The sequence below is a fragment of the Dermochelys coriacea genome, chromosome 7, assembly GCF_009764565.3.
Source record: "Dermochelys coriacea isolate rDerCor1 chromosome 7, rDerCor1.pri.v4, whole genome shotgun sequence".
Taxonomy (NCBI): Eukaryota; Metazoa; Chordata; order Testudines; family Dermochelyidae; genus Dermochelys; species Dermochelys coriacea.
This window is the reverse complement of record NC_050074.1, coordinates 67,757,866-67,784,271: the sequence shown is the minus strand read 5'-3', so window position 1 is coordinate 67,784,271 and position 26,406 is coordinate 67,757,866. Positions and strand designations below refer to the sequence as shown.

Genomic DNA, 26,406 nt, shown 5'->3' with positions numbered 1-26,406 from the left:
ATACAACGCCCTGGCGAGAGAGCCCTGGGGAGCTCCAGCGCGCGCAGCGCAGCCCCAGCCCCAGCCCCAGCCCCGCGGCGCGCGAACGCACCCTGCCCATCCCCGCCCCGCTGGGACGCCACCCGCGGCCCGCAGCAGGGCTGAGCCGTCAGCACCAGAGCCAGCGAGGGGCGGGGCTTCTGACACAGCCCCAGCCGCCCCAGCGCAGCGCTTCGAGCTCCGGCCTGATTGTCCTCACTCCCGTCCCCCCCCCCCCCGCCCGCCGGAATGGTCCGGTCCGGGTGATACAGTCCGCTTCTCCCCCTTCACCTCGGGCGGCCGTGGGGCGAGGCCGTGAGCGGCGCTCGAGGCCCGCGCTCGCATGATGGCGGCGGCGGCGGCCCCCGGCGGCTATTTCCGTTGCGCCAACCGCTTCTGGATGGGCGTCATCGCCCTCTCCATAGGCTCCTTCGCTGTGAGTAGCCGGGCACCCCCGCGGGGGCCGGGCTAGGGTGAATGGGGCACGGATGAGGAGGCGGCGGGCATAGAGGGCGCTGGGAGCCGATAGGGGGCGTGTTGCAGGCGGTAGGTGAGTAATGGCGGACAGAGGGTGCTGGGGCGGGGGGGCAGGGCTCGAGGGTGGGGGGGCTCAGTGAGGGAGGTGGTGGCTTGCATTTAGGAGGTGAGGAAAATGAAAACAGCATAATAAGGGCAGTTGGTTTAGGGGTCGCTATTCCCCCCGCCCCCCCCCCCACACACACCTCGTTTGTTTATGCAAGTGGGATATAAACCACCCCCCGCCCCCGAGAGGTGACAGCAGAAAGAAACTTTGCCAGGAGATGGTGAAGTTGCTCAAGATACCGCCATGGCAGATCAATGCTATCGCCTACAGAAGGCCTGTCGAGAGTAGGGATTTTTGTATGTCTACCAAAAAAAAACAACAACCCCCCACTCTTGCAAAGAGCAGCGTATTTTCCCCTGATACCAGCAGTGCGCTCTTCCTGTGCACGCAAAGCTCCCGCTGCCCTGACGGCTAAACATGCTTAGAGTACATTAAATTGGCATAGTGTCAAACACTGGGAGACTTGTGTACAGTAGCCTTCTGTCCAGCTCTAAATGTAGAGAGCTGACCCAGTATTACCAACAGTTGGAATAAAATAAATAAATAAATTGCAGACAGAGGCCCCAGCGGCAAGATTTTGTACAGGAAAAAGGTTCATTCGAACCGAGGAATGAACTTGTGCACTAGCTTGGGCACGAAGCAGAAGCACATCCATCAAAGCTTTTTAAAATAAGGGCAGTTTTGAACTGAATTCTGAAGTGAGTGGGGATCCAGTAGGGAATTTGAAGATGGACCGCACATCTTTAAATAGAGGAGAAGGTGAAGCATTGCACTGGTAACGCAAATTTTGAATATGCAGAAGGGGAGACAGGTTTCCAATATTCTAGAATTTCAACATAGTGGAAGCTGAGACAGAAGTGTGTATTGGTAAAACCACTTCTTAACGGGAGTAGAGACCAAAAGTTACACTTGGCCAATCAGTAAATTGCGTGAAAAAAGTGGTGGTGGGTTGAGTTTCATTGAGACAACTGCAAATACAATTATGTTTTGGACTTTTGTTGGCAGATTTAACAAAGGTCTAGTCTACACTGGCAACGTTAAAGTGCTGCCGTGGGAGTGCTTTAACGTGGCTTGTTAGTTGCGGCAGAGTGCTGGGAGAGAGCTCTGCCAGTGATCTTAAACACCAAAAAAAAAAAAAAACCTACCCAAAAACCCATCACCTCCTGGAGGGGCATGGCTCCCAGCACTGGGGCACTGTCTATACCTGCACTTTACAGCACTGAAACTTGCTACGCTCAGGGGTGTGTTTTTTCACACCCGAGTGAAAAAGTTGCAACGATGTAAAGTGCCAGTGTAAACAAGCCCAAAGAGACTAAGGGTTGTATTGGCACAGTGACTAAACCATTCTTATATTTAAAAATGGACATTGGCTACTGTTTCAATTAACACCCAAGAATACTATGGACACTAGAGGAAAGTTCAGTTTGTGTACTTGACAGCCATTTATGGTCTGTTTCTTTGATTCTTTCGTATAGTAATTTTCCTTTTGTCTGTATGGATCTTTCCCAAAGCAACAAGCATGAGAGAATTATTTTAAAAAGTTAGATTACTAAAATCAGCAGGAGTGGTTTAGAAAAATACTTTTGAACCACTTCCTGAAATTAGTAGATTTCAAATTGGCCTTATCCATTTAAAAACTCACTTCTGTCCCAGCACTGCACAACTTTAGTCCCTGCCTGCCTGTTTTACCTTTCTGTCCTACCCTCACCCTTCCCCTGTCTTCCCCCCTACCTGGTTGCTCTCTGTTCCCTTCTATTCTGACCCCGTGTCCCTACCTTCCAGTTCCTCCTCAAAACATTTCTGGGGTAGGAAAAAGTATTGCACATGCACAACTCAAGCATTGTGCAAGTTCTGACATACTGGTTACCAACCAAAGCGATTGTATAATGATACTGCTGTTATGCTTTTCCTCCCTCCTCCTACACCTTCAGTGTCTACTCAGCATTTACGGAACTTGGCAAGTTAGATTTTGAACTTTTCATACCACAGACAATTTATCTTGCCTGTCAAACATCATGCATAATTCCTGTCTGTTAACGATTCATTTGGTGCATTTACCATTCATCCCTTCCATCTCCTCAGCCCCTACATCTGGTGTAACTAGCACAAGAAATGCAGTCGTAAGCCTGTTTTGCTTTAGTCCCCCAGCCTAAGAGCACCTCTTTTGTTGCAGTCATCTTAGAGCAAGGGTGGGCAAACAGTTTGGCCCAAGGGCCACACTGGGGTTGCAAAACTGTATGGAGGGCCAGGTAGGGAAGGCTGTGCCTCCCTAAACAGCCTGGCCCATGCCTCCATCTGCCCCTCCCACTTCCCGTCCCCTGACTGCCCCTCTCAGAATCCCTGACTCATCGAACCCCCCCCCCCCCGCTCCTTGTCCCCTAACTGCCCACTCCTGAGACCCCCGACCCTATCCGTTCCCTGGGACTCCACCCCCTATGCAACCCCCCCACCCCCGGACGGGCCCCCCGGGGTTATCCAACCCCTCCCCATTCCCTGACCACTCCCCCCCGAACCTCCACCCATCCAACTGCTCTCTGTCCCCGACTGCCCCCCGGGACTCCCTGCCCCTTATCCAACCCTTTGGCCCCCTGCCCACTTACCATGCCGCTCAAAGCAGCACATCTGGCAGTTGCGCCGGCCGTCCGGAGTCAGACCTGCCTCCACGTTGCCCTACAGGAGCACGCAGCCCCACCGCCCAGAGCGCTGCCTGTGCGGTGGCGTGGCTGCGGAGAAGGGGGAACAGCAGGGGAGGGGCCAGGAACTCACGGGCCGGGCAGGACGGTCCCATGGGCCACAGTTTGCCCGCCTCTGTCTTAGAGGGCTAGTAGCCTGCCTGTTAAGGATGGAGGGAGAAATGGGTAAAGGTGAGAAAATGGCACACACATGTGAAATCAGCATGTATAAGGGTCCAATTTAATAGCAAGCAAATTTGAGGAGGGATGAGAGGAATAAAATTTCAAGTCTCAAGCTTAATGTTTTCTCAAAGTAAGAATTTTGGGATTACTAAAGTGTATGTTTCTCTTAGTGGGCAGTCTTTTTACCTTCAACAATACCGTACGAGAATCTGGGACAACTTGGCCATTTTACTAAATATTTAGTGGACAACCACCCCAAACTTCTATATAATGGGTAAGTTTGATTTGGAAAGCTAATGTTTTTGCTACTTACATTGTTGTTTCTCCATCTCCACCCCCTACTTAAGATTCCATAATTTAATTTGATAGTTGGTTACATTTTAATGGCTTGTGTTTCACCTCAGTGGAGGTAGGAGTGGTGAAAGGCTAGGTGAATGAAACTTGTTAAGGCCAGTTCCCAAGATCCAGAAGCTGAATTGGGAATTTGCTGTCTTTCGGGTGACAAGAACATATCTATCAAATAATTCTTGGAAACAGTTAATATCTAAGTTTACGAGTCCTCTTATTAACTTTCCTCAAGTGCTTCTGTTCCCTGGAAGCATCCCTAAATGGCTGTACAGACACTGCAGGCTGTTTCCCCACTTTTTCCTCTTCAGAAGGTAGAAGTGTACCTTAATGCTGCAACTTCTTAGGGCATGGCTACACTTGCAGACATAGAGCGCTTTGAGTTAAACCAGCCTTTGGAGAGCACAGTAGGGAAAGCACTGCAGTCTGTCCACACTGACAGCTTCAAGCGCACAGCCGTGGTCAAATTTGCAGCGGCATTGGGAGCAGTGCATTACGGGCAGCTATCACAGCATGCGAGTGACTGCAATGTGCTTTTCAAATGTGGGGGAGCAGAGTGTGACAGGGAATGCGTTGTGTGTATGTGGGGGGAGAGAGTGGGTTTTGGGGGGGCTGAAAGCATGTCAGCATGCTGTCTTGTAAGTTCAGACAGCAGCAGACCTCCCCCCCCACACACACAGCATTCCACCCTAATGGCTTGTTTTGTCTCAGAGCAGATAAGCATGCCGGATGTCAGAAACGGAGCTTTCAAAGGGCATCATAGCCACATTCCTGCAGTGATTCAAAAACAACGACAAGAGTGGCCACTTGACTTAAGGGGATTATGGGATGTTTCCGGAGGCTGATCAGAGCCCAGTAATGCAACTCCTTGTTCACACTGGTGCCATGGTGCTCCAGTAGGGGCGCAGCAAACGTTATTCCTCTCGCCAAGGTGGAGTACCAGCAGCACTGTAGCCACGGAGTCAGAGCGCTCTACGTGCCTTGTCAGTGTGGACGGGTAGTGAGCTAGTGCACCCAGGACTCCTTTATTGCATTATAACTTGCAAGTGTAGCCAAGCCCTTAGTTTCAGCTTACACTGAAGGACCTCTGTTAAAGGTGTTACAATTTATAGTGTAGACAGGACCAAGGTTTTGTTGGGTTACAAAACACTTAAGGCTTTATGCAGTTTAAGCTGGTCTATATATGGAGTTTTTCAGAAAGAGCTTTTTCAGTCAGGCTGTTCCTGAGTAACTATGTGAGGACACATTTTTATTCCAGAGTAAGTGTCCACACTTGGAGTTATTCAGGAAGAACTAGAGCAGAAAGAGCTCTTTCTGAAGAAATATCTATGTTTAGATAATCCTTTATTGCAGCCAGCTCTCACGACTTGTGTGTAAAGAGGACCTTAGACTGTTTAGGACATTCCGGCTTCATTCTTTGTTCCTATCACCATGCACCGAATCAGGACTCAATCTTACTGTGATTTCCAATCACCAGAGGAACTTGGAACACTTAGGCTTTGGCTACACTTGCACGTTATACCGCAATAAAGCCTCCCAGAGCATTCTACCTTACTCCCCGTCCACACTGGCAAGGCATGTCGAGCGCTCTGACTCTATAGCTGGAGCACTCCTGGTACTCCACCTCCCCGAGAGGATTAACAGCTGTTGCGCATTGGCTGAGACCCTCCAGCGTACACGGGGAGTAACGTATTTACGCACTGATTACGGAAACTCCCCATAATCCTTTTAACTGAAGCGTCCTCTCTTGTTTTGTTTTGAACTCCGGATGTGGAAGTGCAGTTTCAGAGCTCCCTTTCGGGGACTGCTTATCAAAAAAACAAACACAGCTACCGTTTGCTTTGAATGAATGAGAGGCAGGCAGGGGGGGCTCCGTTTGGAGTGCCGACCGAGTTTGCTTGAAGAGAGAGGCCATGGCGGGGGAGGGGGAGGTTGGGGTCCATTTCCGCAAGCGGCTGCTTATCTCGTCTATGAGAAAAAAAGAAACAGCTGCCGTTTGCTTTCAGTGAGTGAGAGAGAGGCGGGGGAGGGAGTGGGGTCTGTACTTACAAGACAGCGTGCTGACAGACTCAGCACCCCAAAAACCAACTCCCCCTCCCCCCACGCTCCCTGTCACCCTCCACCCCCCCCCCCCATTTGAAAAGCACGTTTGCAGCCACTTGAATGCTGGGATAGCTGCCCACAGTGCACCACTCCCAATGCAGCTGCAAATGTGGCCATGGCAGTGCGCTGGCAGCTGTCAGCGTGGACAGACTGCAGCGCTTTCCCTACTCAGCTGTATGGAGGCGGGCTTAACTCACAGCGCTGTACATCTGTAAGTGTAGCCAAGGCCTCAGTATCTAGATAAAAATTACTGTGTGCCTTGGTGTGTTGCTTCAGATTCCAGATTGGTATCCACAGCTCCTAACTGGAACAAAGCTGCACATTAAAATTGGTGGTGGACAAATACTACAAGTTCAGAAAAGCATGTATCTGGCACCAATATACAAGAGAAGGGCACATTACAAGAACATATCTACACAGACCAAAACGATTTCATAGACCTGTTTTTAGAAGGGCTTTGTTAAAAACTTCAAATTGCTTCATCATTACTCCATTTTGAAGACTGACCGCTTTTGACTCATTTGAAAAGCTAGTCTTTTCTTAAATGCCAAATTAGGCATGTATTTGATCTCTTCATACCATCTGTCTGACCATTTGACTTCTCTGGTACTTGGATTTCACCTCTAATAAATACAAGGCTAAATTCTGTAGTGAGGCAAGCTTGTATTGTCTTCGCTGAAAGTTGAGCCTGATACTTTCCTATAGGATTTGGCTCAATATCTGCTATTTCACAAATATACCATGAAAAGTTTTGGATGATACCAGGTGCTTTAGGTGGTGCACTGTACCTGAACTTCATAGCTTGTCCTTAGTCAGAATACAGTTAAGAGAGACGTTGCCTCTTGCCCTTAGATTACAAATTTCTCTGTCTTGTAGAAAAAGCAGAAAGCTAACTTGTCTATTTCTTAAATATCATCTTTCAATCTTTTGCATTATGGTCACAGTGTGGTCCTAATTTTCAACAACATTAAAACTAATGTATGTGCTTATTTTACCAGGTTTTGGCTTGCTTGGGGAATTCATATAGCTGAAGCATTGTACAGTATCAAGTTATGCAAGTAAGTTGTGTGTGGTTTTTTAAATTCCTCTCTATCTTAGATTTTATGGCCAAGATTTAAAAAAAATAAAAAAAAGCCTAAAAAGGTAAATATGGGTTTAGGAACCTAACTTCAAGCACTGTTACTGAGGGAATTTGGGAGGAAGAGTTCATCTCTCATGTGGTGCTCTGATATTTCAGTTAAACTTGCCAGAATTGAAATTTTTTTTTTTAAATGGCTGTCAGTTTTAGCATTTTTTTTCTATTGCATTTAAACTTTCACAATTGAGCAAATCTGTGGGTTTTAAACTTTTTATTTTTATTTTTATCAATTTAAGTTTTCAGTTGTGGGAAATTGAAAAGTATCAGAATTTTTTAATGAGGCATTGAAATTCAAAACATTAAAGCCTTATAACCCTTAACACTAGTTGTCAAAATGTACCAAGTAAATAAATATCCGTAAACTGAGTTCTCAAGCAGCATTTTTCTAACTTATCTGCAAATTTCAGTTATTATTGATTAAAAGTGTTTTTATTGGTATATGTATGTTTGATTAAATTGGTGTTTACTGACATTTACTGATTAATCTTTCCAAATCTAACTATAGTGCAGAGTGCTATAGAAAGGAGTCATATCAACAAGTAGAATAAAAACAATTCTGGTACGTCGGGAGGGGAGGGGTCAAGGGAGCTCCTGCCCTCTCCCCCATTCCATCATTTATACTCTTTCCCTTATGAGAGAAGAGAATCGGGATGAAAACAGAGTCCAAGATGGCCCGTCTCTCCAGCAGTCTTTCTGGATTCAGCTCTATGAGCTTGGTCTATCAGAGTCTATTACCGCCTTAGTGGGGCCTACCTTCTGCCCCTCTAGGGACTTACTGCTTTGCTGCCAGTTAGGTCAGTTGAAAAGGCAATGGTCACAAGCAGCAGTATCTGTTGGCAGCAATCTCTGAAGTGGAATAGCCTTCTTCCTGTTCACTGCCCCTTCCCCTTTTAAGCTCCTTCCCCTACAGGAAGAACAAGCCTTGCAGGTTTGCCTCCTTAGTGCTAAACAGGCCCAGAAGAGCTGGTTGATCTCCCCTACACCAGAGTAAGGGCACATCCCTTCACATGCCTTCAAATATTAAGACCAAATTAGGGGCTTTTCTTTAAGCAGATCTCAAAAGATAAACAAGATTATTGGCCAAGTGTCTGGGAGAGAAGCTGTAGATTTGAAATCTTGATTTTAGTAAGCTTTTTGATACAGTCTCACACACCAGAGTCATAAGCACATAAGGAAATGTGGTCAGGATGAAATTACTTTAAGATGGGTGCACAGCTGTCAAAAAGACCATGCTTAAAAAGTAATCAATGGTTTGCTGTCAGACTGGGAGGGTGTACCTAGTGGTGTTCTGCAGGGATCTCTCCTGGTTTAGGTACTATTCAGTAATGATTTGGACAATGGAGCAAAGAGTATGCTGATAACACCTGGGAGGGGTTCCAAGCAGTTTGGAAGACATGATTCACAGGACCTTGACAAACTGGAGAATTGGTCTGAATTCAACAAGCTAAAATTCAATAAAGACAACCACACTTAAGACAGGAGTTGGAGACAGGGAAAAATCAAATGTACAGCTACAAAATGGGGAATAACTTGCTGGCTGGCAGTACTGCTGAAATAGGACCTGGGAGTTACAGTGTATCACAAATTGAACAAGTCAACAATGTGATGCAGTTGGAAAAAAGTTAGTACTCTAGGATGTATTAACAGAAGTATTGTATGCAAGACAAGGGTAGAAATTGTTCCACTCTCCTCAGTACTGGTGAAGCCTCAGCTGGACTATTGTGTCCAATTCTGGGTGCCACACTTTAGGAAAGATGTGGGCAAATTGGAGAGAGTCCAGAGGAGAGCACCAAAGATGATAAAAGGTTTAGAGACGCTGACCTATGAGGAAAGGTTAAAAAACTGACCATGTTTAATATAGAGGAAAGAAGACTCAGGAGGGAGACCTAATAGTCAAATCTTATAAAAAGAAGACTGTAATCCATTATTTTTCTTGTCAACTGAACGTAGAACAGGCAGTAATGGGCTTAATCTGCAACAAGGGAGACTTGGGTTAGATATTAGGAAATACTTTCTAACCATAAGGATAGTTAAGATCTGGAATAGGCTTTCAAGGGAGGTTATGGAATCCCTATCATGGAAGATTTTTAAAAACAGGTTGGCCAGACACCTGTCAGGGATGGGCTAGGTTTATTTGGTACTGCCTCAGTGCAGGATCTGAGGACCTTCCAGCCCTACATTTCTGTGATTCTATAAAATAACTTCTCAGCATCTTTGTAATCAATAGAGCTGATACATCTTGTGAAAAATGCGAGTGTGGGGCTCGGTGGGACTGGGCTGCCACTTAGTGGTTTTTGTGAAGAAGAAAGCGTATACAATATCGGAAGGGTAGCCATGTTAGTCTGGATCTGTAAAAGCGGCAAAGAGTCCTGTGGCACCTTATAGACTAATGGACATATTGGAGCATAAGCATAAGTGTATAAAGGAATTCTGGAATATAAGGAATTCTATTTGCATCGGTCACAGGGTCCAGAAGTTCAGCCCTACTCTAATGAAGATGTATATGGCTCAGGAGTAAAAGATTGTGAAGGCTCTACAGTCAGAGTAATCGTTCTTATGTTCACTCTAAACCCCATGTTGATCAGCAATACTTTTGAAACATAATACTTTCAACTGATTTTTTTAAAAACTTATTATGTAGCTTTTCTACCAAGTTGCAGTCTTGCTTACATCTTGGTTCATGTGTACTGGGAAAGGGAAGACTCATGCAGTGTTCTGGAAACCTACACATGCTCTTCTTCCACTTGTCACAGGCCTTCTGGCACTCCTTATTCAAACAAAACTTCGAAGTAAATAGTGCTTTTGTTTTGTCCATGTAACGATTGCTTAATATGGCCCTCAGATTATTTGTATTTGGAAAAAAAAAATAAGTTGTCCTCAGTTGATTTAATTAAAAGTAGAGTATGAAGTGATGCCTATTTGCAGTTATATAACTTCCCAGTTTTAAAAGGTAGAAAGGGCAGACTTCTCTCTCTGTTAAAAAATACCTAAGATTGTGCACAAATTTACAAGAGCATCTGCCTTATGTCAGACATAGTAGGTATGACAATCCTTTCTAGGTTTTGCACCCTACAGGAAGCACTTAAGTTAAATAAAACACTAGTAAAATGTAAAGTGCTATGAAAAGGAAGAAATAGAGAGTACTTACTTAACACCTTGTTTCTGATAAGCCTCTGCTCACACAGATGCTGTTAATATCGTTCCAATGATACTAACATCCTCTTTCCAGTAGTACTTGTAGACATTACTCAGGAGAGAGGAAATGAAATCGAACAGTTAACTCTCATTGAGGGTAGAAAGTATTTGTTTGCCTATATTATACATACACACACTTTTTGCAAGAGTGTAATCTTGCATAAGCAAGTTGCAGTATTTGAAAAACTCAATGAATGCAGAAAAAAGTAAGGAACACTAAAGCCCTGTTTGGACTACAAGAGTATAGAGCTAGTGTGTTTTAAACACTGGCTTTCTGTATAGTAGGTACTAAAAACATGTTCACAGGTATTAGCTAACACATTTACTATCTGCTCATCTTCCTCATCTAGATAGGGCCCAACAGTATAAATAGGGTTAGGATATTTTTGTTGAAATTGGTAGAGGGAGCACCAAGTAAGTTGAGGCAGCATGTAAAGTTAAAGCTTCCTCTATTATACATGTTAAATCAGAACTTGAGTCTAGCCCATCAGCTATTTTTATACCTCCAATAATGAGCTTTTCACTTAGTTCCTGACCAGTTTGTCAGGAGCTTTTGTGGCATTATCTATTTACCCTTTCCCCACTCGTTATAAGGAAGGGCAGAAAAAAGTCAGAGCTTCACATTTTTTGGGATTGTTTTTAATGAATCTCAGTGCACTCCCAGGACTTAGTCTACAGTGACTTAAAGCATATGCTAGTTCTCTTGATACTATTAGCCTTACGCTCTTGGAAATGGCTGCAGCGCGGAAAGAAGCCATTCTTCTGATGGTTTCACCAGTGAAAGTTATGATTTCCAAAGCAGTAGCACCTGATGGGTGAAGGAGAGGATTGGAGGCTTGTCTTATTCCTTAGACTAACTAGCAGGTGTGCTTCCATCAGTAGCAAGCGCTGGCTAGTGAAGAATAGGCTCTCAGAATGCTTGTGGAGCAGTGAAATCTGCTCCAGACCACACTCCAGAATTTGATCCTGCACCAGATCATCTCTCTTCCTCCTTGCTGCAATATAGAGAAACACCAACGTAGTTAGCCAACCCTGCACCTGTTGAGGTCATGGATTTTTTAATGAACATTCAAGAGGTTCAGTTAAATTAGCGTTAAGTGTGCCTTGTATGTTGATTTTGTTTGAATTTACCTTGGAAACGTATAGTCAGTACAAAAGTTGCAAACTGTATTAATTCAAAGACAGTTGAGAAAACTACTCGAGTGTAATCTCAATGAATCTGGGTTAATATTGCTCCCTCTACTCTATGATGTACTGTTCTTGGAATTGCTAACTATCACTGTGCAGCCGATTTCTTTAACTGACAAAGTAGTCTGAAATCATTACATAAAGCACTGAAAAGCATTAGTCTGTTTAGCTAATAGTGTTTCCACAGAATCAACTTTCCACATGCAAATCAGCTGTTCCATATGAAAAAAGTTTCACACTGTTTAAGAAACATGATCCCTGTTGTTGCTGCTAAGTCTCATCTGTTCACATTAACTACTCATCACTGCCCCTGAAATTCCTGCTTCATAAGATACACACAGACATCCTCCTTTGCTAACTTTAATTTGCTGTCTGTTATCCAGGCTGCCACTGTGACTGAAAAGCTCTTTCCATAGTGAAAATACATTAATAAACTCTGTATCATGTAGGGATTGCTTAGCATACTGTACTTGACTTCATGATTACTTTACACAAGTAATGCCAAATGTCTCATCCCCATGCTTATTTTGCACTTCAGTATATACAGGAAATGAGGCTTAGACTGTACATAATGTTAACATTGACAGTATCAATAACTTGAGTTAAAATGTCAGAAAAACATGTCTAGTGATCATGGTTAACAAGTCTTCATTAGTAGTACAGAGGACTGTGTGAAATGGAGGGTAAAAGTTGAGCCTCATTACTAAACATTCCTCACATCAAGGTGCTTTGAGCTGTAAACATCAATCAATATGATCAGTCATGTGTTAGATCCAGTTCACGTCCCCTTTTATGGAGAGCATATAGTATGTTAAATAAAATTTAACTTTGTTTTACTGCAGGACCAAAGGCATCACTGACAGCTCTGTTCAATGTCTATGGTTCATCCAAACCTTCCTCTTTGGTATAGCTTCTCTCTCCCACCTGCTAGCCTACAAGCCTCCACCTAAGAAGCAGAGATAAAGGATTGGGAAAGAAGCAAATGAGGCTAATATATCTCTACCTTGTTCTCAGAAAGTGGATCCACCCTATGTGTTTAGTTGCTATGAATGATCTAAAATGCATTTCTTGTTATGTGAGCCAGTGCACTCATGCCAAGGCAGTCTTATGGTATCACAGCTATTATTAAATGCCTGGTTTGAGATATGGGCTCACTTGATAGCTCAAGAAATTAGTACGGGAACATGGAGCATCTCACTTTGTGATTGCAAAATGCAGTCCATATTGGGTCAGAGACCAAATATCACTGCCCTCAGTTTGTTTTTTAATGGCCTATGTCTAAAGCTACAATTTTGTCACTGAGGTTGCAGAAGTCACGGGTGGTAGAGGGCCACAGGTGACTCGTGGGAGGGACACAAAGGGGGCGCCACCTAAAGGGGAGGATGTGTCCTCCCCATGTGACTCCTTGCCACCCCTAGCCAGAGCCCCTGTGTTCTCCCCGTCCCCTCCCCATCCCAAATTACCCTCGGGCGGGGGGGCGGGCTCTGTCCTGCTGTGCCAGCACCCCCTGGCATGTTCAGCTGCTCTTCCTGGCAGCCAAGCCCCAGAGCCACGCCCAGATGCTGCCTGGTGCAGGACAGCAGCTTCCTGGGAGAGTGCCTGGCTGTCATGAAAGTTGTCTCCCACCCAGGCTTGGCTTCTGGACAGTGGCTGAGCAAGTCGGAGCCCCGCCCCAGACTGCTCAGAGTCAGCTCCTGTCCCCAGAAGCTGAGCCTAGGCTGGGGGCAGCCTGCTGCTGCCACAGGCAGGTGCTCTCCCAGTCAGCTGCTGCACTGCAGCAGGCAGCATGGCTGGAAGAGGAGAGGCTCTGGCCCTGCCTCTTCCCTTCCAGCTCTGGCCCCAGGCCTGCTGCTGGGGGCACTTGACCCAGCTGGAGGGGCACTTAGCCCTCTGTGCTCCTACCACGAGTCGCCCCTGTGGGGGGCCCCCATGTCTCCCAGCCACGGAGGTCCCAGCCAGCCAGGAGATCCTGGAACTCTGAACCATAGGCGGTGGGGGCCCCTGGAGTGCTGAGCTGGGGACCCTGCAGCTGCCCCATTGCTGTGGGTGGTCGGGGACCCCAGGGCCCCAGCAATGATGTGTGCTGGACCCTTCTCCCTACCCATTTTGTTACGGATATTTTAAGTACAAGTCAGGGACAGGTAATGGGCTGCTGTGAATTTTTGTTTATTGCCCGTAACTTGTCCCTGACTTGCACTAAAAATATCCGTGACAAAATCTTAGCTTTACGTATATCGTGTGTTCAGTTTGCTTCTTACTGAAAACCACAATTCCTCTCCACTCCCACCCAAAGAAAACCCCACCACACTAGTTAGCATTAGGGATTAAGGCAGAACTACCCTTTTTTTGGTAGTAGTTTTTCTTCCACATCAGCAGAGAGACACTTTACTTATGTAGTGTAGAGAAGTCTCTGCCTGTTCTAGGTTAGAACTGTTTTCCCAGGCTTTCAGTAAACAGTTTTCACCAACATTTTTGGTTGAAATTCCACTACATGTTTTTCTCTAGTTCAGTCTTCCCACATCAGAGGGCAGTGTCCCTAAGGTTGCAGGAACACTAACAAGTGGCTTCATTACACAGGATGATGTGTAATGATCTGAGCCAGAATATGTAGTGAAGCAATTCACTCTGTTAATTTAAGGTGACAGAGAACTTGTTGATGGTACTCAGTGCAGCTATTTTCTGATAGACTGATTAACAATACATAGAAGTCGGATACAATAGAAATTTTAGAAGGTTAATTAGAAGGATTTCTAGATAACATTTTCTTATCTCAAAACAGAAGTCTTTTATATCTACTTTTACTGTAATGAAGTGTAATTAACTTTTCAAATAGATGTTAATGCACTGGTCCAAGAGACTCTGTATTATGCAGTTCCCCAAATATAAGGAGTAAAATGCTGCTCCATCTTTCTTAGACCACCTCTAATAAGCAGTCAATTTGTCTGTGGTTTGACAGCTTTCACTCTACTGTACACTATGTATCTGTCTATTTATTGTTGGACATTTCAGTAGTATTAAGAGATTGAAAATGTGTTCTGTCATGTTTTAACATTGCTCCAAAGGAGCATGACCACTTAAAATATCTGAGCTGCTAAATTCAAAATATTTTTTGGGGGAAAGACTCCCTGATGGCTCTTACAGAAATGGAGAGAGCAGTTGCCAGCTCCCGAGCTGCAGTAGTGGAGTCACCGTGAGTAATCTTAAATATCTCAGGTGGTGCCTACATCAGCCTGTGAACCAAGGCTGCCAGATCTCTCAATGCTGACACTGCCTTTTTTAAGCAGTTAGTAAAGGGGTGCAGAGGCTTCATTCAAGCACTAGAGCATAGAGAGTTAACTTCTTGACAAATTCTGCTCTAAGTGTAGAGGTATATAAGGCACACCTGAAGAGTTACCTGCTACAAAAGAACAGGGTGTGAGAGCACAAGCTTTGCTTCATTTCTTCATTCCCCCCACCCCTTTAGAACTTCTGATCCTTGAAACCTAAAAATAAAAAATAGAAAGAAAAAGCTGTCTTGAGACTTCTACTTTTGTGAACTGACAAAGTAGGTTAACCAGACAAACAAACACAAAATATGAACAAATACCTATATACCCAGTATAAATACTCACTGTGAACCACAGCTGTCTGAAATGCCCATTTAACATATGCTTTTTTTTTTAAACATACATAGACACACACACACACACGCCCACACAAAAGATTTCTACACACTTTCGATGCCTGAGAACTAGTTATTAGACTGGAGGACACAGATTATAACCTCTCTAAAGCTACAGTTAATCATGGCAGAACTGGGAATAGAACACAGGAATCTTAACTCTTAAGGTCCCTGTTCTAGCCACAGGTCAATATTCCTCATTCTCTCCATATCTAAAAATGTACACAGTAGTCCAGCATACTGTGTAAATATCTTTATTTTCATGAGTTCCAAGGAAGATTCTTTCAGTTTAAACAATCCTATGGGTCTGTTAAATACTTCGTTGACAATTTAACAAGTTTTATGAGCCATCAAAGAATGGCAGGCAGGGAGTTGTCTGCCAATCCTGCATTGTGTTGCTGTCATGAGGATATTAGAGAGATGAAGTCCTGCCTCAGACAATTAAACTCCTGCTGCACTATGATAAAGGCTCCCTGGAAACATGCAGGGATAGTCAACATTGCATAATTCATTAAAGTAGCCCATAACTATAGATAAGGCCACAGATATATAGATGGGTATTTTTAACAATGGCAAATGAAGCAGGCATCGTTACAAATCCATCCAACTACCAGCTTAAAGCACTCATGGTGCTGTGGCAGAGGTGTGCCAGCAAGGTTTTCACAATAAGGCAGCGAAGCAGTAAGCTACGTTGGGAGTTGATAACCATTCTCTTGCACCTTCCAAGAAACCTGAGAAGTAAAGAAAGGGACACTAAGAGCTCCTCATCACCAGCACCATCTCCTACTGCTAAGAAAAAGGTTTAAAATACAAGAAGGAGAAGATTGACGAGAAAGAGAAATGGAGACGATAAACAGAGTCAGGCCCAGGATAGAGACAAGAGGATGGGCTCTTCCCTGAGGAAAAAACAATGTTATGAAGGGTCTTGTATACTTTAGGTCAATATTTAGACATCACAGACAAATGGTTCATCAGCAGGACCTTTTCATTGTTTTCAAAACACCATATGTATGCACACAGAAATAACAATTTGGATAGGATTTTCAAAAATGGCAGGTACTTAGGATATTGGGTCTTACCCTGTTTCTCCATACCGTACAGACTAATCTCACAGCTAACTACATCCCAGTATTAAGGGTTGCCCCCTGGGTCCTTTCAGCAAGATATGGCTGCCAATCCAAGGGGCAAGCCTTCATTTTACTGTTATAATCCTTTTGTTTCTTCAAGTTCAGCGTTGCTAACGTATTTATACCTTTACCCCACAATTGAAAGGAACAATCACTTGCTCATAGTTCAGTTTATACTCAGATTCTGAACACAAGTCCTGATTCTTAGTTTATCCCTGTACTTGGGGCAGGAATTCCCCAACGCAAACCCTATATTCTATGGCAGCTGGTGAACTTTGCAGCCTCTGATGTAGGTTACAGTTTAGTTAGTTACTACTCTAACTTAGTGTCCTCTGACCATGCGTCCTCACCACCTACAACCCCCCCCACACACCAGTGGGGGTGGGAGTTGGCCAGAATGGAGCCCTTGTGCCAGCTCCTCATGAGCTAGAGGCCTTCAGCACAGAGTGGCATAAAGGTGCCCTGGTGCTACTCCAAATCAAACCCACAGCTTATGCTCATTACAGCTTTTGGCTACCAGTCACAGTGAGGTGGGCATGCTCCCAAATCCAGCTCTGCACAGCTATCTTTGTAGTGCTTGGAGCTAGGATGCAACCTCTTAGGAAGGACTGGTGGGTTTATCCTTTCAAAGGAAGGAAAGAAACAGGCAAGAAAAATCTCACCACAGAATAAGAAAACAGTACTGTGAAAAATAAATTCAGGTGATAACTAGCTAAGCGATCTTTGGTAATGGGCACTGTTTTGTTTTGTTTTTAAAAAAATGTTAGATTTTTAGAGGATGACATTTTCCATTATTTAAAAAATATTCTCTCCACATTCCATTGCACATGCACTTTGGTCTGGTGCCATTGATTTTGTTTTAATGGGAAAAAGAGTCTTGAAACATTTGTTGTTTGAAAAATTACAGATAGTTTACATGACTCATGAACTTTTCAGATTAACAAGAGGGTGGTGGTGAAGACGTACGGCGGACGTTTGGATCTACCAACAGTGTCCTTCAAGTTTTCCATCAATATAAATACACCCCAGTATTAATTTATTCACAAAAGATTTAAAAAAAATAGAATTGATAACAGACCTGATTCCAAAGCCTGTTCAAACATGGTAAAACTCCCATGGAGTTAACAGGCTTTAGATCAAGCCCAGTTTCCATTTCTTTTCTGGGCTAGTTAAGCCCCATAAAAGATAGGAAAAAAGTCACAATTATTTCGGCTATGATCTCTGAAAGTCTAATTTTCCCAGGGGTATTGTAGCACAATAATGACAAAACCAATAGTTTGTTTTATACAAGTGAATGCCATTAATCCAAAATGGCATGGATATTTATCACATAACTGGATAGTCGGATAAACCGAAGTGCTATTTTTAGGTGCAGATTCACATAGCTTCTCAGCCTCATCACTAAGATGTGGTATAAGTGCAGTTTCACTGATATGAGGGAAAAACTGAATAACGCTGATGCTTGCTTAGTATTTATACTTTATTAAAAAGATTAAAATTCAACTTTAGTGAGTTTTTGTTGCCATTCTGCCAACCTGCTGTTGAAACCATAACAGCCTTTCAAATACAAAGCCATTGATTAGTGCCAAAAGGCACTAAGAGTTTAATTGACAAGCTAATACAAATTCATTAAATACATGGGGGACACATTGTTCATTTGGTTAACTATGCTGTAGGGATAATTGAAATTCAGATAAATGGAATTCACCTGCATAGCACTTTTCCCCTCCATAAATTTCTAATCCCTTTACAAAAGAGTATATAAATCATTCCCATTTTACAGGTGGGGAAACTGAAGCATGGAACAGTGACAAGATTTGCTTAAGGTCACACAGCAGGTGAGTGGCAGAGCAGACAATAGACCTCAGGTCTCCTGGTTTCCAAATCTGTGTCCTAACCAGTAGAAGTATACTCACTGAAGTATACATTTTGCAAATTAAACTAAAGTACCTGAAAGTGTTTTTAAAACAGTCCTTTTAAAAATAGGATTAAATGAAGACTTTCTCCCACCTGCACAAGGTCTCACACTTCTTACCACATACAGACTAGAGAATTACAAAGAGAAATTTCACAAATGAGTTCAGCTCAGCTTCACCCAGGTTGGGAAGGAGGGCACTGAAAAGAAAAGCTTTATTTTCAAACCCATTTGACACTGAAGTATACGGAAAAATCCTGCTTGCCATCTGGGCTTTCAGCACGCTGCCCAGGACAAAATGCAAAGAACTGTGTTAATGAAACAGAACCAATATAAAATCTCCTGGGGACAGATGCCAAGAGACTCAAAGATGACTGCCTCAGCAGTGGCCTGTTCTGTGTAAGCAGGTCAAACTAAGAAAAGTTAGTTTGTCTGTCTTGCACCAGAGATGAGCAGAAATTAAGTGATGCAAGTACTTATCACTCACAAACCACTCCGCATGCTGGGTTTGTTCAGTAATCAAATTTTCTTAGAATTAAAACAGCAGGGATGGAAACTTTCCAAGCTCTTAAAAGTAACTTTCACTTCCAAGTAGCTTTATGTTCACAATTACCATACACTCCCACAAAGCATATCTCAGAGTAAACCCCACAGCCAGGTCAATGTGCTCAGTAAACAGGTGCTTACCTGGCTAGGTTGTAATGCCTTATTTAACTGAATGAGTTTCGTTGTCAAGCTAGGTTGAGAAATAGGATGCTATATTCAGAATCCGGGGAAAGAGGAAAGCTCAGAAGGCTTGCTCTGGACCTCTCTTATAAGGTCAGCTAAACATAGATGCAGCAAGAAGCATGCCATCTGCTTCTAGAAGACTTCCTCATGCCTAAAAGAGAGGGCTGAACCTTGAAAACACTCCTGAATAGCTTCTTGATAGAGATGCTAGATCATACCAGATTTTGTCTTTTTTAGGGCCTGATCTAAATCCTACAAAAGACAGCAGGAGTCTTTCTTTTGACTCCATGAGGCTTTGGATCAGTCCCTGAGGGTTCATTCTGTTGTTAGGGACATTTTATTTGTCTTGTGGTTGATGAATGAGTTCCTGATTGATTAATGACAAAGCCCTCCTTGATGTCGCAGAGCACATCGCCAGTCCAACCATTCCTTAATACCAGGTCACAATGGAGCCTAGGAAGCTTACCTAAGAACTCTTGGCGATTTGCTAAGGAAGAGGCTGAAGCTATCCGCATCTGTTTAATATATTAGGGCACAAATCAGTGAATACGTATGGTGGGAAAAGTTCCATAAATATTCCTAAACTACATTTTAAAATCTTACTCTATGACATTTAACTAAGAACCATGCAACCACACTTATTTTCCAGTCAGCATGAGATGAGCTTACGCCTGACTACATCTTCCAGAATAATATTCCAATTGCTCTTGGATTTGATTTGTCTTTCTTGTTTTTCTCCTTCTTGCCTTCTCTGCTCATCTTAAAATTTTGGATTTTCTTCCTTCCAGGCTCATGGCTAACATTCAGCACTGTGATATGTAAGCAATGCTTTACTTCCTCTAAATTGCAGTATATTTATTTATCTCGTGTTTACATGTAGGATTATTAGCTGTAGTTACAATTATTTGTCAACTAGTGGTATATCAACATAAATTTGGGCAAAGAGTTTTTAAAAAGAGGATGTTGATCTAATGATATTCTCTTACATTGCAAAAGTAGGAACTGTAATCAAACAACATGGTATGTAATGGGAATCAAAGCTTAACAAAGATGACAATATTTTAGACTGGTCCTTCACTATCACACTTATCCAAAAATGTTCTCCATTTGGGTAAAATGCTCACCAAAGTAAGGAGCAATAAGCACATTTGCTTTAGTACGACCAGGATTTGGTTTTCTGGGCCAGATCCTTAGCTGGTGTAAAGTAGCATAGTTTCACAGAAATCAGTAGAGCCACACCAGCTGAGAATCTTGTCCATTTGCATGTAGCTTGCTAGCACCCACAACTCTGGCACTATTCCAGTCATAATTGCAAGAGTGAAATGTCTTTACTGGTCACCTCCCACTGGTGTTAGCTCAACAGATATAAAGGTATTGCAACATTTATGGTTTTTCTTGCAAACAGAAGTGGCCTTAAATAACATAAATTGAGTTCCTCTTGTGTTTATCATGCTGTTGTACACATGGCTGCTTAATGACAGCCTCAGCATATGATCCATGTCCTGCTAGTTTAGCATGTCTTGTCAGTATCATGGGTTTTTTTTCCAAGTCTGGAGGCCCAGCCCCAGAGAAGGGCTGTGTAAACAGCACAACCGATTATTTTCTTCCTTCTTTTCACAAATTGAAATGAAATGAAGATGAATAATAAAAAAAAAATTCATTTGCCATCCTTATTCAAAATATAAAGTGGTTTGCATATCTGTAGAAAGTACTGGACTATGCAGCTCACTTGAGAATACTGCATCTTCGAATAGAGATTTCATTTGACTGACGTGTAGTCTTGAGCCAAATTCTACTGTGGAGATGTGGCCTTCCCACAAAACAATAAGATCTTATTAGCAAAGAGAAGAGAAACCTCTTTTGGGGAAAGAGATCTGATTATTCATTATTGAGCCAATGCAAAATGAAGTCTTTTCCTAGAGACCCGTCAAGTAAACACATTTAACAATAATTATATAAGCAGTTTAAAAGTACATACCTTTGGCGTATTCCTGCAGGCAGTGAAGGAATAGTCCTCTTACCAACAGCCTGAGGCCTTAGAGACAGCGCTCTTTGAGATGCAGGTGTAGCTGATTTAACCCCTACTTCTGACAGAACTCCCCTGGGTCCTGGCTTCCCTCTATTCCCTAGGGAAACTCAGATGCAGCGGTGCTATGACAATGAAGTCATAAGATCTCTTTTAGATCTTGAAGGCTCTGTACTAGCTCTGACCGGGGACAATTTGTGTATGCAGCTCTCTGTTGTCTGTAAAGGCCGAGCAAACACTGAATACATCAAGCAGTAGAGAAAGTGCTTTTATTCATCTCCACAGCCCGGCTGGGAGGTATGTACAGCTGGAGGGGGCAGGGTGGCAAGGAAAGACCTGAACAGCAGTGCAGAGGATAGAATGATAGGCTTGATAGGACTGAGCCTGAGTGAGATGTCAGAATTGTTGTGGAGCAGGTTGACAGGAAAGTGAACGGTTGCAATAAGAGATCTCAGCATGCGAGGGGAAGGGGTAGGGAATTAACTGATTGGGGAAAGGCGAGAATTGATGGATTGGGGCTAGAGCCATACTAGATGGAGCCAGAGGCTGGGTTGGTGGGAAAAGTGGGCTACTCCCCAGCGGATGGTGTGGGGAAAGATTTATTTGGGAGCAGAGAGTGGACAGGGATGATTAATTATTTGGAGATGCTTTTGAGATTAGGAAGGAAGAGACAGATGAATTGGGTAATTGAATAGGTGGAGCTGGGTGAGGCAAAGGACAGATGGAAACAGATGCTGGATGGATTGATAGTGCTGAGGCAAAACAAATGAGAAATGGAGAGAGGAGGCAAAAGAGCTGCAAATCCCAACAAGGGCTGAGAGCAAGACAGCAGAGGTTCCTTGGGAAATAACAGACTATGGGAGCAGGAAGACAAAACAGAAAAGGGAGAGCCATGGAAATTAGCTTACATTATATGGAAGGGGTAGGCAAAGAAATGGGGGCGGAGGCAGGGGACACGTGAATGCAGGGATGTGTCAAACAGAAGAAAGAAGGGTAAGAGGGACAGAAAACTGGGGAGGGTGGAGCTTTAGAGCAGCACAGGGAAAAAGTCAATCTGCAGGAAAAACTGACCCAAGAAAGAGAGACCTAGGAGGAACAAAGGTCACATGAAGAAAGTTCAAACCAGGGAGACCCAATACATTTGACATCTGTTTTGACTGAGTAATAGACAGCACTATGCCAAAATTTGACATCAGGCCAGTCTTTTGCTTGCATGTTATGAGAAGGGCATGGTAGGACAGACTGCCTTTGGGAACCGGGCATGGGAGCCTAGTTTTCCCATGTGCAGTAAGGAGATAAGCTGCCTTTGGTGACAAGAAACAGATAAATACTTTTTATATTTGATTTTTGTTCAATTGTGTCTAATGACAGTGACATGTGGCTTTTAGAGCTTGGGTTTTTTTAACTGTATGTTTGTTGGCATTTAATAGACCATGATTTGCTCCTGGGAAGTTATGCTAGACATAAAAAAAAAAAAGTGGGTAGGTTTCTTTTTATTTTCTTAAAAAGCTTTGTCTTAAAATCTTCTAAAAATGCAGAAAATTGCACTTCATATTTCAGAGTTTAGCAGCCCTCCTGAGTGCCCATGTAAATGTGCACTGCCTCCCACCCCCACAGCCTCTTCGCCTTGGTTTACCCACCATGAGCTACAGTAAGGAAATTGTGTACATACTCGAAGTCTGAACCTGAACCTTGCCTGCTCAGACAACACGGAGGGCTCTGTAGGATGCAGCATGGGTTGCTGTATGCCCAAATGCTGTGACTCACTTTAATAGACCGCTGTGGTCTGATCAGAACCAGCGATCAAGTGGTCACCAAAAGCTTCAGTAAGATGGCTAACAATGGACAGAAACTGAATATCCAGCCAGGCCACCTTAAAGACCTAGCTACTGGGCAATCTGGGTGGTGCTAAATCTCTTTGGGATTTGCCGCTGGCACTTTTCAGAATACTCCATTAGCTCCGAGACATTGGCTTCTTTTACGGTATTATAGCAGCAAAACGTTATCACACAATGGCTCTCAGGGTAGACTTGACCATGCCATAGCATCCCCTTTGGAATGGGGATCAGTGGGCTTTGGACAGCTGTTACAGCACAAGAACAACTCTCTTGTCCATTAGGACGGTAGCTCTTATGTGAGCCATTTTACCCTGTAAGGCTGGGGCCAGCTCCCTGCACAGAAAGTCAAAAAATGGTATTGTCCTCCACAGATTTCAATTAAGGGGCAGTCCCGAGAGCCACAAGTTATTTCTCCAGTGCATGCAGTTACTCGCGGCCCCAGTCTGGACACCCTGCAATTCAGTTTGGCAATGTAGATAGACACAAGGCTCTTCATTCCATGTCATTTGCAGCTACTACCTCAGACTGCCTGCAAATGCTTCTATCCTGCTCCCTTCCAAGCTGCCAAACAGAGAATACCTACTGGTGGGAGACTGCAGCACCCTGAGGTGCTGGAAAATGGCTTCTGAGCTCCATGAGACAGTGCATTATAGTATTTTCCAACGAAAGCCTGGAGCATTAGGTTTAAAGAGGGCCTTTAAACACCCAGTATCCTTGGGGCTGAGAGTACTTTAAGCTAGCTGCCAGGAGTGTCTCAGAACTCCCTTTTTAAAAAGCACAGACAAAAGTGATCGGTGTGGCTGGGCCTTTGCGACTGCAGTGTTTAAGTTCCATGTGACCACAAACCAAACTGCAATACTGCTGACCATGCTGCAACCATGAGTCACACAGGTGTGCAGAGCCCTAGGGGGTAAAATAGGATGCCAGCAACAGGATTTTGTCTGTCCATACAGGCATGAATGAACCAAATTAAAATGTAGTAATTTCAGCCACAACCATCTTTAAACACACGTGTGCTGGAAGTATTTTGTAATTCAGGTTCTAGGAATTGTTCCCCACCAGACTCAGCAAAGCACTTTCTCCCCCTTAGGGATTGTACTTCCAGGCCTCATTTAAAACTTCAGCCTTTTTTTTTTTTGCTGCTGCTGCCTTAAAAAAGTTTAATTACAGGGGGTTTTGGATGTGGGGAGGGTAGTTATAGTTGGTAGCTTATTAAAATAGCTTAAAGACATTTATTCAAATGTCATGTGTACACATTCCCAAAAAACAACAAAACAACTATCTGGGCAGAGACCAAATATAGAAAAACTCTGCCGCAAATGTGACCATGACAAGTCTTGTAATGGAAATTGGCTTTTCAAATATTAATTGAACCTGAATGCTCCTAGCTGGCAGATGATATGTAAATGAAGTTAACTCACTTGCCACACAAATCGGTAGCAGAACCAAGAGTCCAACCCAGGAGTCATATGGTTTCTTATGCTAACCACTGGCCCTCATCCTTTGCTCTGTGTAATTGGTGGTAGAATTTAGCAGACATGTCCATTTACAGCATAGCTGTACACTTTGAAATAGGCCCTATAATTACTGTTACTCTCTCTGTAACATTCTTCTCCCATTAACAGAAATAGAAACATGTCTGCTCACTCACAGCACTTCTGCTCTCAATTAATGCTACCCCCCCTAATGAGGCAAGCATTGGGTGGTTATGGTTTTTTATTTAAATGTCTGTCTGCCACACTGCTTTATTCTCAAAGCTCATTTTAAAAGAGGTTTTTTAAAACGGAATAGCCTAGACAGCAAGAAAGCCATTCAAGGAGGCACAATGCCATTAGTACAGGAAAGTGAACTATTTATGTAAACCAGAAGTGGGCTTCTTTGGTGGTTAACTGTTGGAAAGAGCAATTAAATCCCTTTTCAAGGAACAAAAAGTCTTTGCAGGCAGGCAGAACGCCTTTCAGACAAATTTGAGATCCAAAGCACTGCTAGGAAGGCTAGACAGCCTAGGTCTTTGTACACAGCTTCCCTTGCTCTCTTCCCACCCAGGACTAGCCTTCTGTAAACATGAAAGGGTACTTGCCTTGGTTCCCAGTGGCCCTCTCATTCATGTCAATGAGTTACCCTTGTTCAGATGGCGAGTGAGAATATTGTTTCCTCCTGCATGTCATCAATGTAAAAACCCAGGTGATGGGGTCTGGAAAGGAGCCAATGAAATTATCTCTTGAAGTGCAAACCTGGAATGCTGAGGAATTGCATGTTATTTTAATTAATTGATCCAGATTTGCCATTTTCACTGACAAGATCTGAAATTACCAGAATTTTTGATCCAGGTTACACTTATATCAAGAGTGAGGGGAGCGATAGCTCAGTGTTTTGAGCATTGGCCTGCTAAACCCAGGGTTGTGAGTTCAATCCTTGAGGGGGCCATTTAGGGATTGGGGCAAAAATTGGGAATTGGTCCTGCTTTGAGCAGGAAGTTGGACTAGATGACCTCCTGAGGTCACTTCAAACCCTGATATTCTATGATTCTATGGCTACTGATGAGTTTAACACTTGTCATCCCCTCTGGAGGACAGGAGTTAAAATCTTACCCCATGTGCCTGGAGACACTTACTCCCCATACCCTAGACCTCTGAAGACCAGGAAGATTCCACCACCTTCCTCTGAGGGGAAGATTCCACCACTCCCTGTCCCACAAGGTGGGAACAAGGTGTGTGTGCAGGAGGAATATTTGGGGAGGAGGGGCCAGCCACCATTTTGGTTTGCCTGGTAAAGAGCACTTTGAGGCGTGGTGGTGATAAGAGGGCCATTGTTGCAGGTAAGCTGCAGTTTCAAAGAAAAGTTGCCAACACAAACTTTCAAATCCAGCAATCAGGTTTGATTTTGAAGACTATCTTGCCAACAAGAAGGGCCAGAAACCTTTGGTTTGGCTGCTTGGGGTGAAAGCTGAGAGTAGCACTTACTTCTAAATGGTTTAACCAGGGCCCAGAGTCTTCTTCCATAGGATACAAGCAATGTCCATCAAAGTCAATGAGAGTTTGTCCTATCCTGTGCAAAGAGAAGACTACTCCTGAAAGATAGGCTTGGTCAGGAGTGGACCTACTGGAGTTTAGAGCCATTCACTATTAAACTTAGAATCTTTTAAAGTTAACCAGCTGGCAACTCCCATCGTTTCATGTGCTGTGTATTTATACCTGCTACTGTATTTTCCATTCCATGCATCTGATGAACTGGGTTCTAGCCCACAAAAGTCCACAAACTAAATAAATTTGTTAGTCTCTGCCACAAGGACTCCTTGTTGTTTTGTCTTTTTTAAGAACATGTACAGATATTAGTTATCATGTGACAAAATCCACTCAGGCGAGGACAGCCAGCATAGGCCCTCTGCTGCATTTATCTTCAGAAGGTTGCTGAGTGGTGCAGTGTGCTCTAATGGGGTCTTTGTGCTAATCCCACCTAAGTCCACATGGAGGGTGACACTGCAGGTGAGGCCACAAGCTCCATTTACCCAGATCCAGTGGCCCAATCACTCTGTACAAATGGCAGAAGAGTCCCCTATGTCCATTCCATAGGCCCGAGAAGCAGCCCTGCCCCAGCTCTCTGTCTGGGGATGGGTTTAGATGTCCCATCCCTACCATAGTTTACTCACAAGGCTTCTGCAATTGGGCTTTAGGTAGATGAAGCG

The 26,406-nt window shown here is 43.7% G+C and overlaps 1 protein-coding gene and 1 long non-coding RNA gene across 2 annotated transcripts; one reads left to right on the top strand and one right to left on the bottom strand.

Annotated features, from left to right (window-relative positions):
* TMEM254 (transmembrane protein 254) lies at positions 1-14,933 on the top strand. The gene is made up of 4 exons (XM_038409821.1): positions 1-454; positions 3,627-3,730; positions 6,903-6,962; positions 12,268-14,933. Exons 1-4 carry the CDS (start codon positions 362-364, stop codon positions 12,386-12,388), a joined length of 378 nt encoding a protein of 125 aa, XP_038265749.1. The 5' UTR covers positions 1-361; the 3' UTR covers positions 12,389-14,933.
* LOC122461033 lies at positions 6,011-20,897 on the bottom strand. Its single transcript, XR_006282717.1, has 3 exons — positions 20,836-20,897; positions 10,191-10,289; positions 6,011-6,208 (listed from the first exon to the last, which is right to left on the bottom strand). It is a non-coding gene; the product is annotated as an uncharacterized LOC122461033 (long non-coding RNA).
* Positions 20,898-26,406: the final 5,509 nt, after the last annotated feature.

Excerpts from the sequence above, each read along its gene's own strand:
- TMEM254 (XM_038409821.1), top strand. The coding sequence starts at position 362 with ATGATGGCGGCGGCGGCGGCCCCCGGCGGCTATTTCCGTTGCGCCAAC. Across the intron at positions 455-3,626 it reads TCTCCATAGGCTCCTTCGCT|TGGGCAGTCTTTTTACCTTC; the intron begins GTGAGTAGCCGG and ends TGTTTCTCTTAG. Across the intron at positions 6,963-12,267 it reads TACAGTATCAAGTTATGCAA|GACCAAAGGCATCACTGACA; the intron begins GTAAGTTGTGTG and ends GTTTTACTGCAG.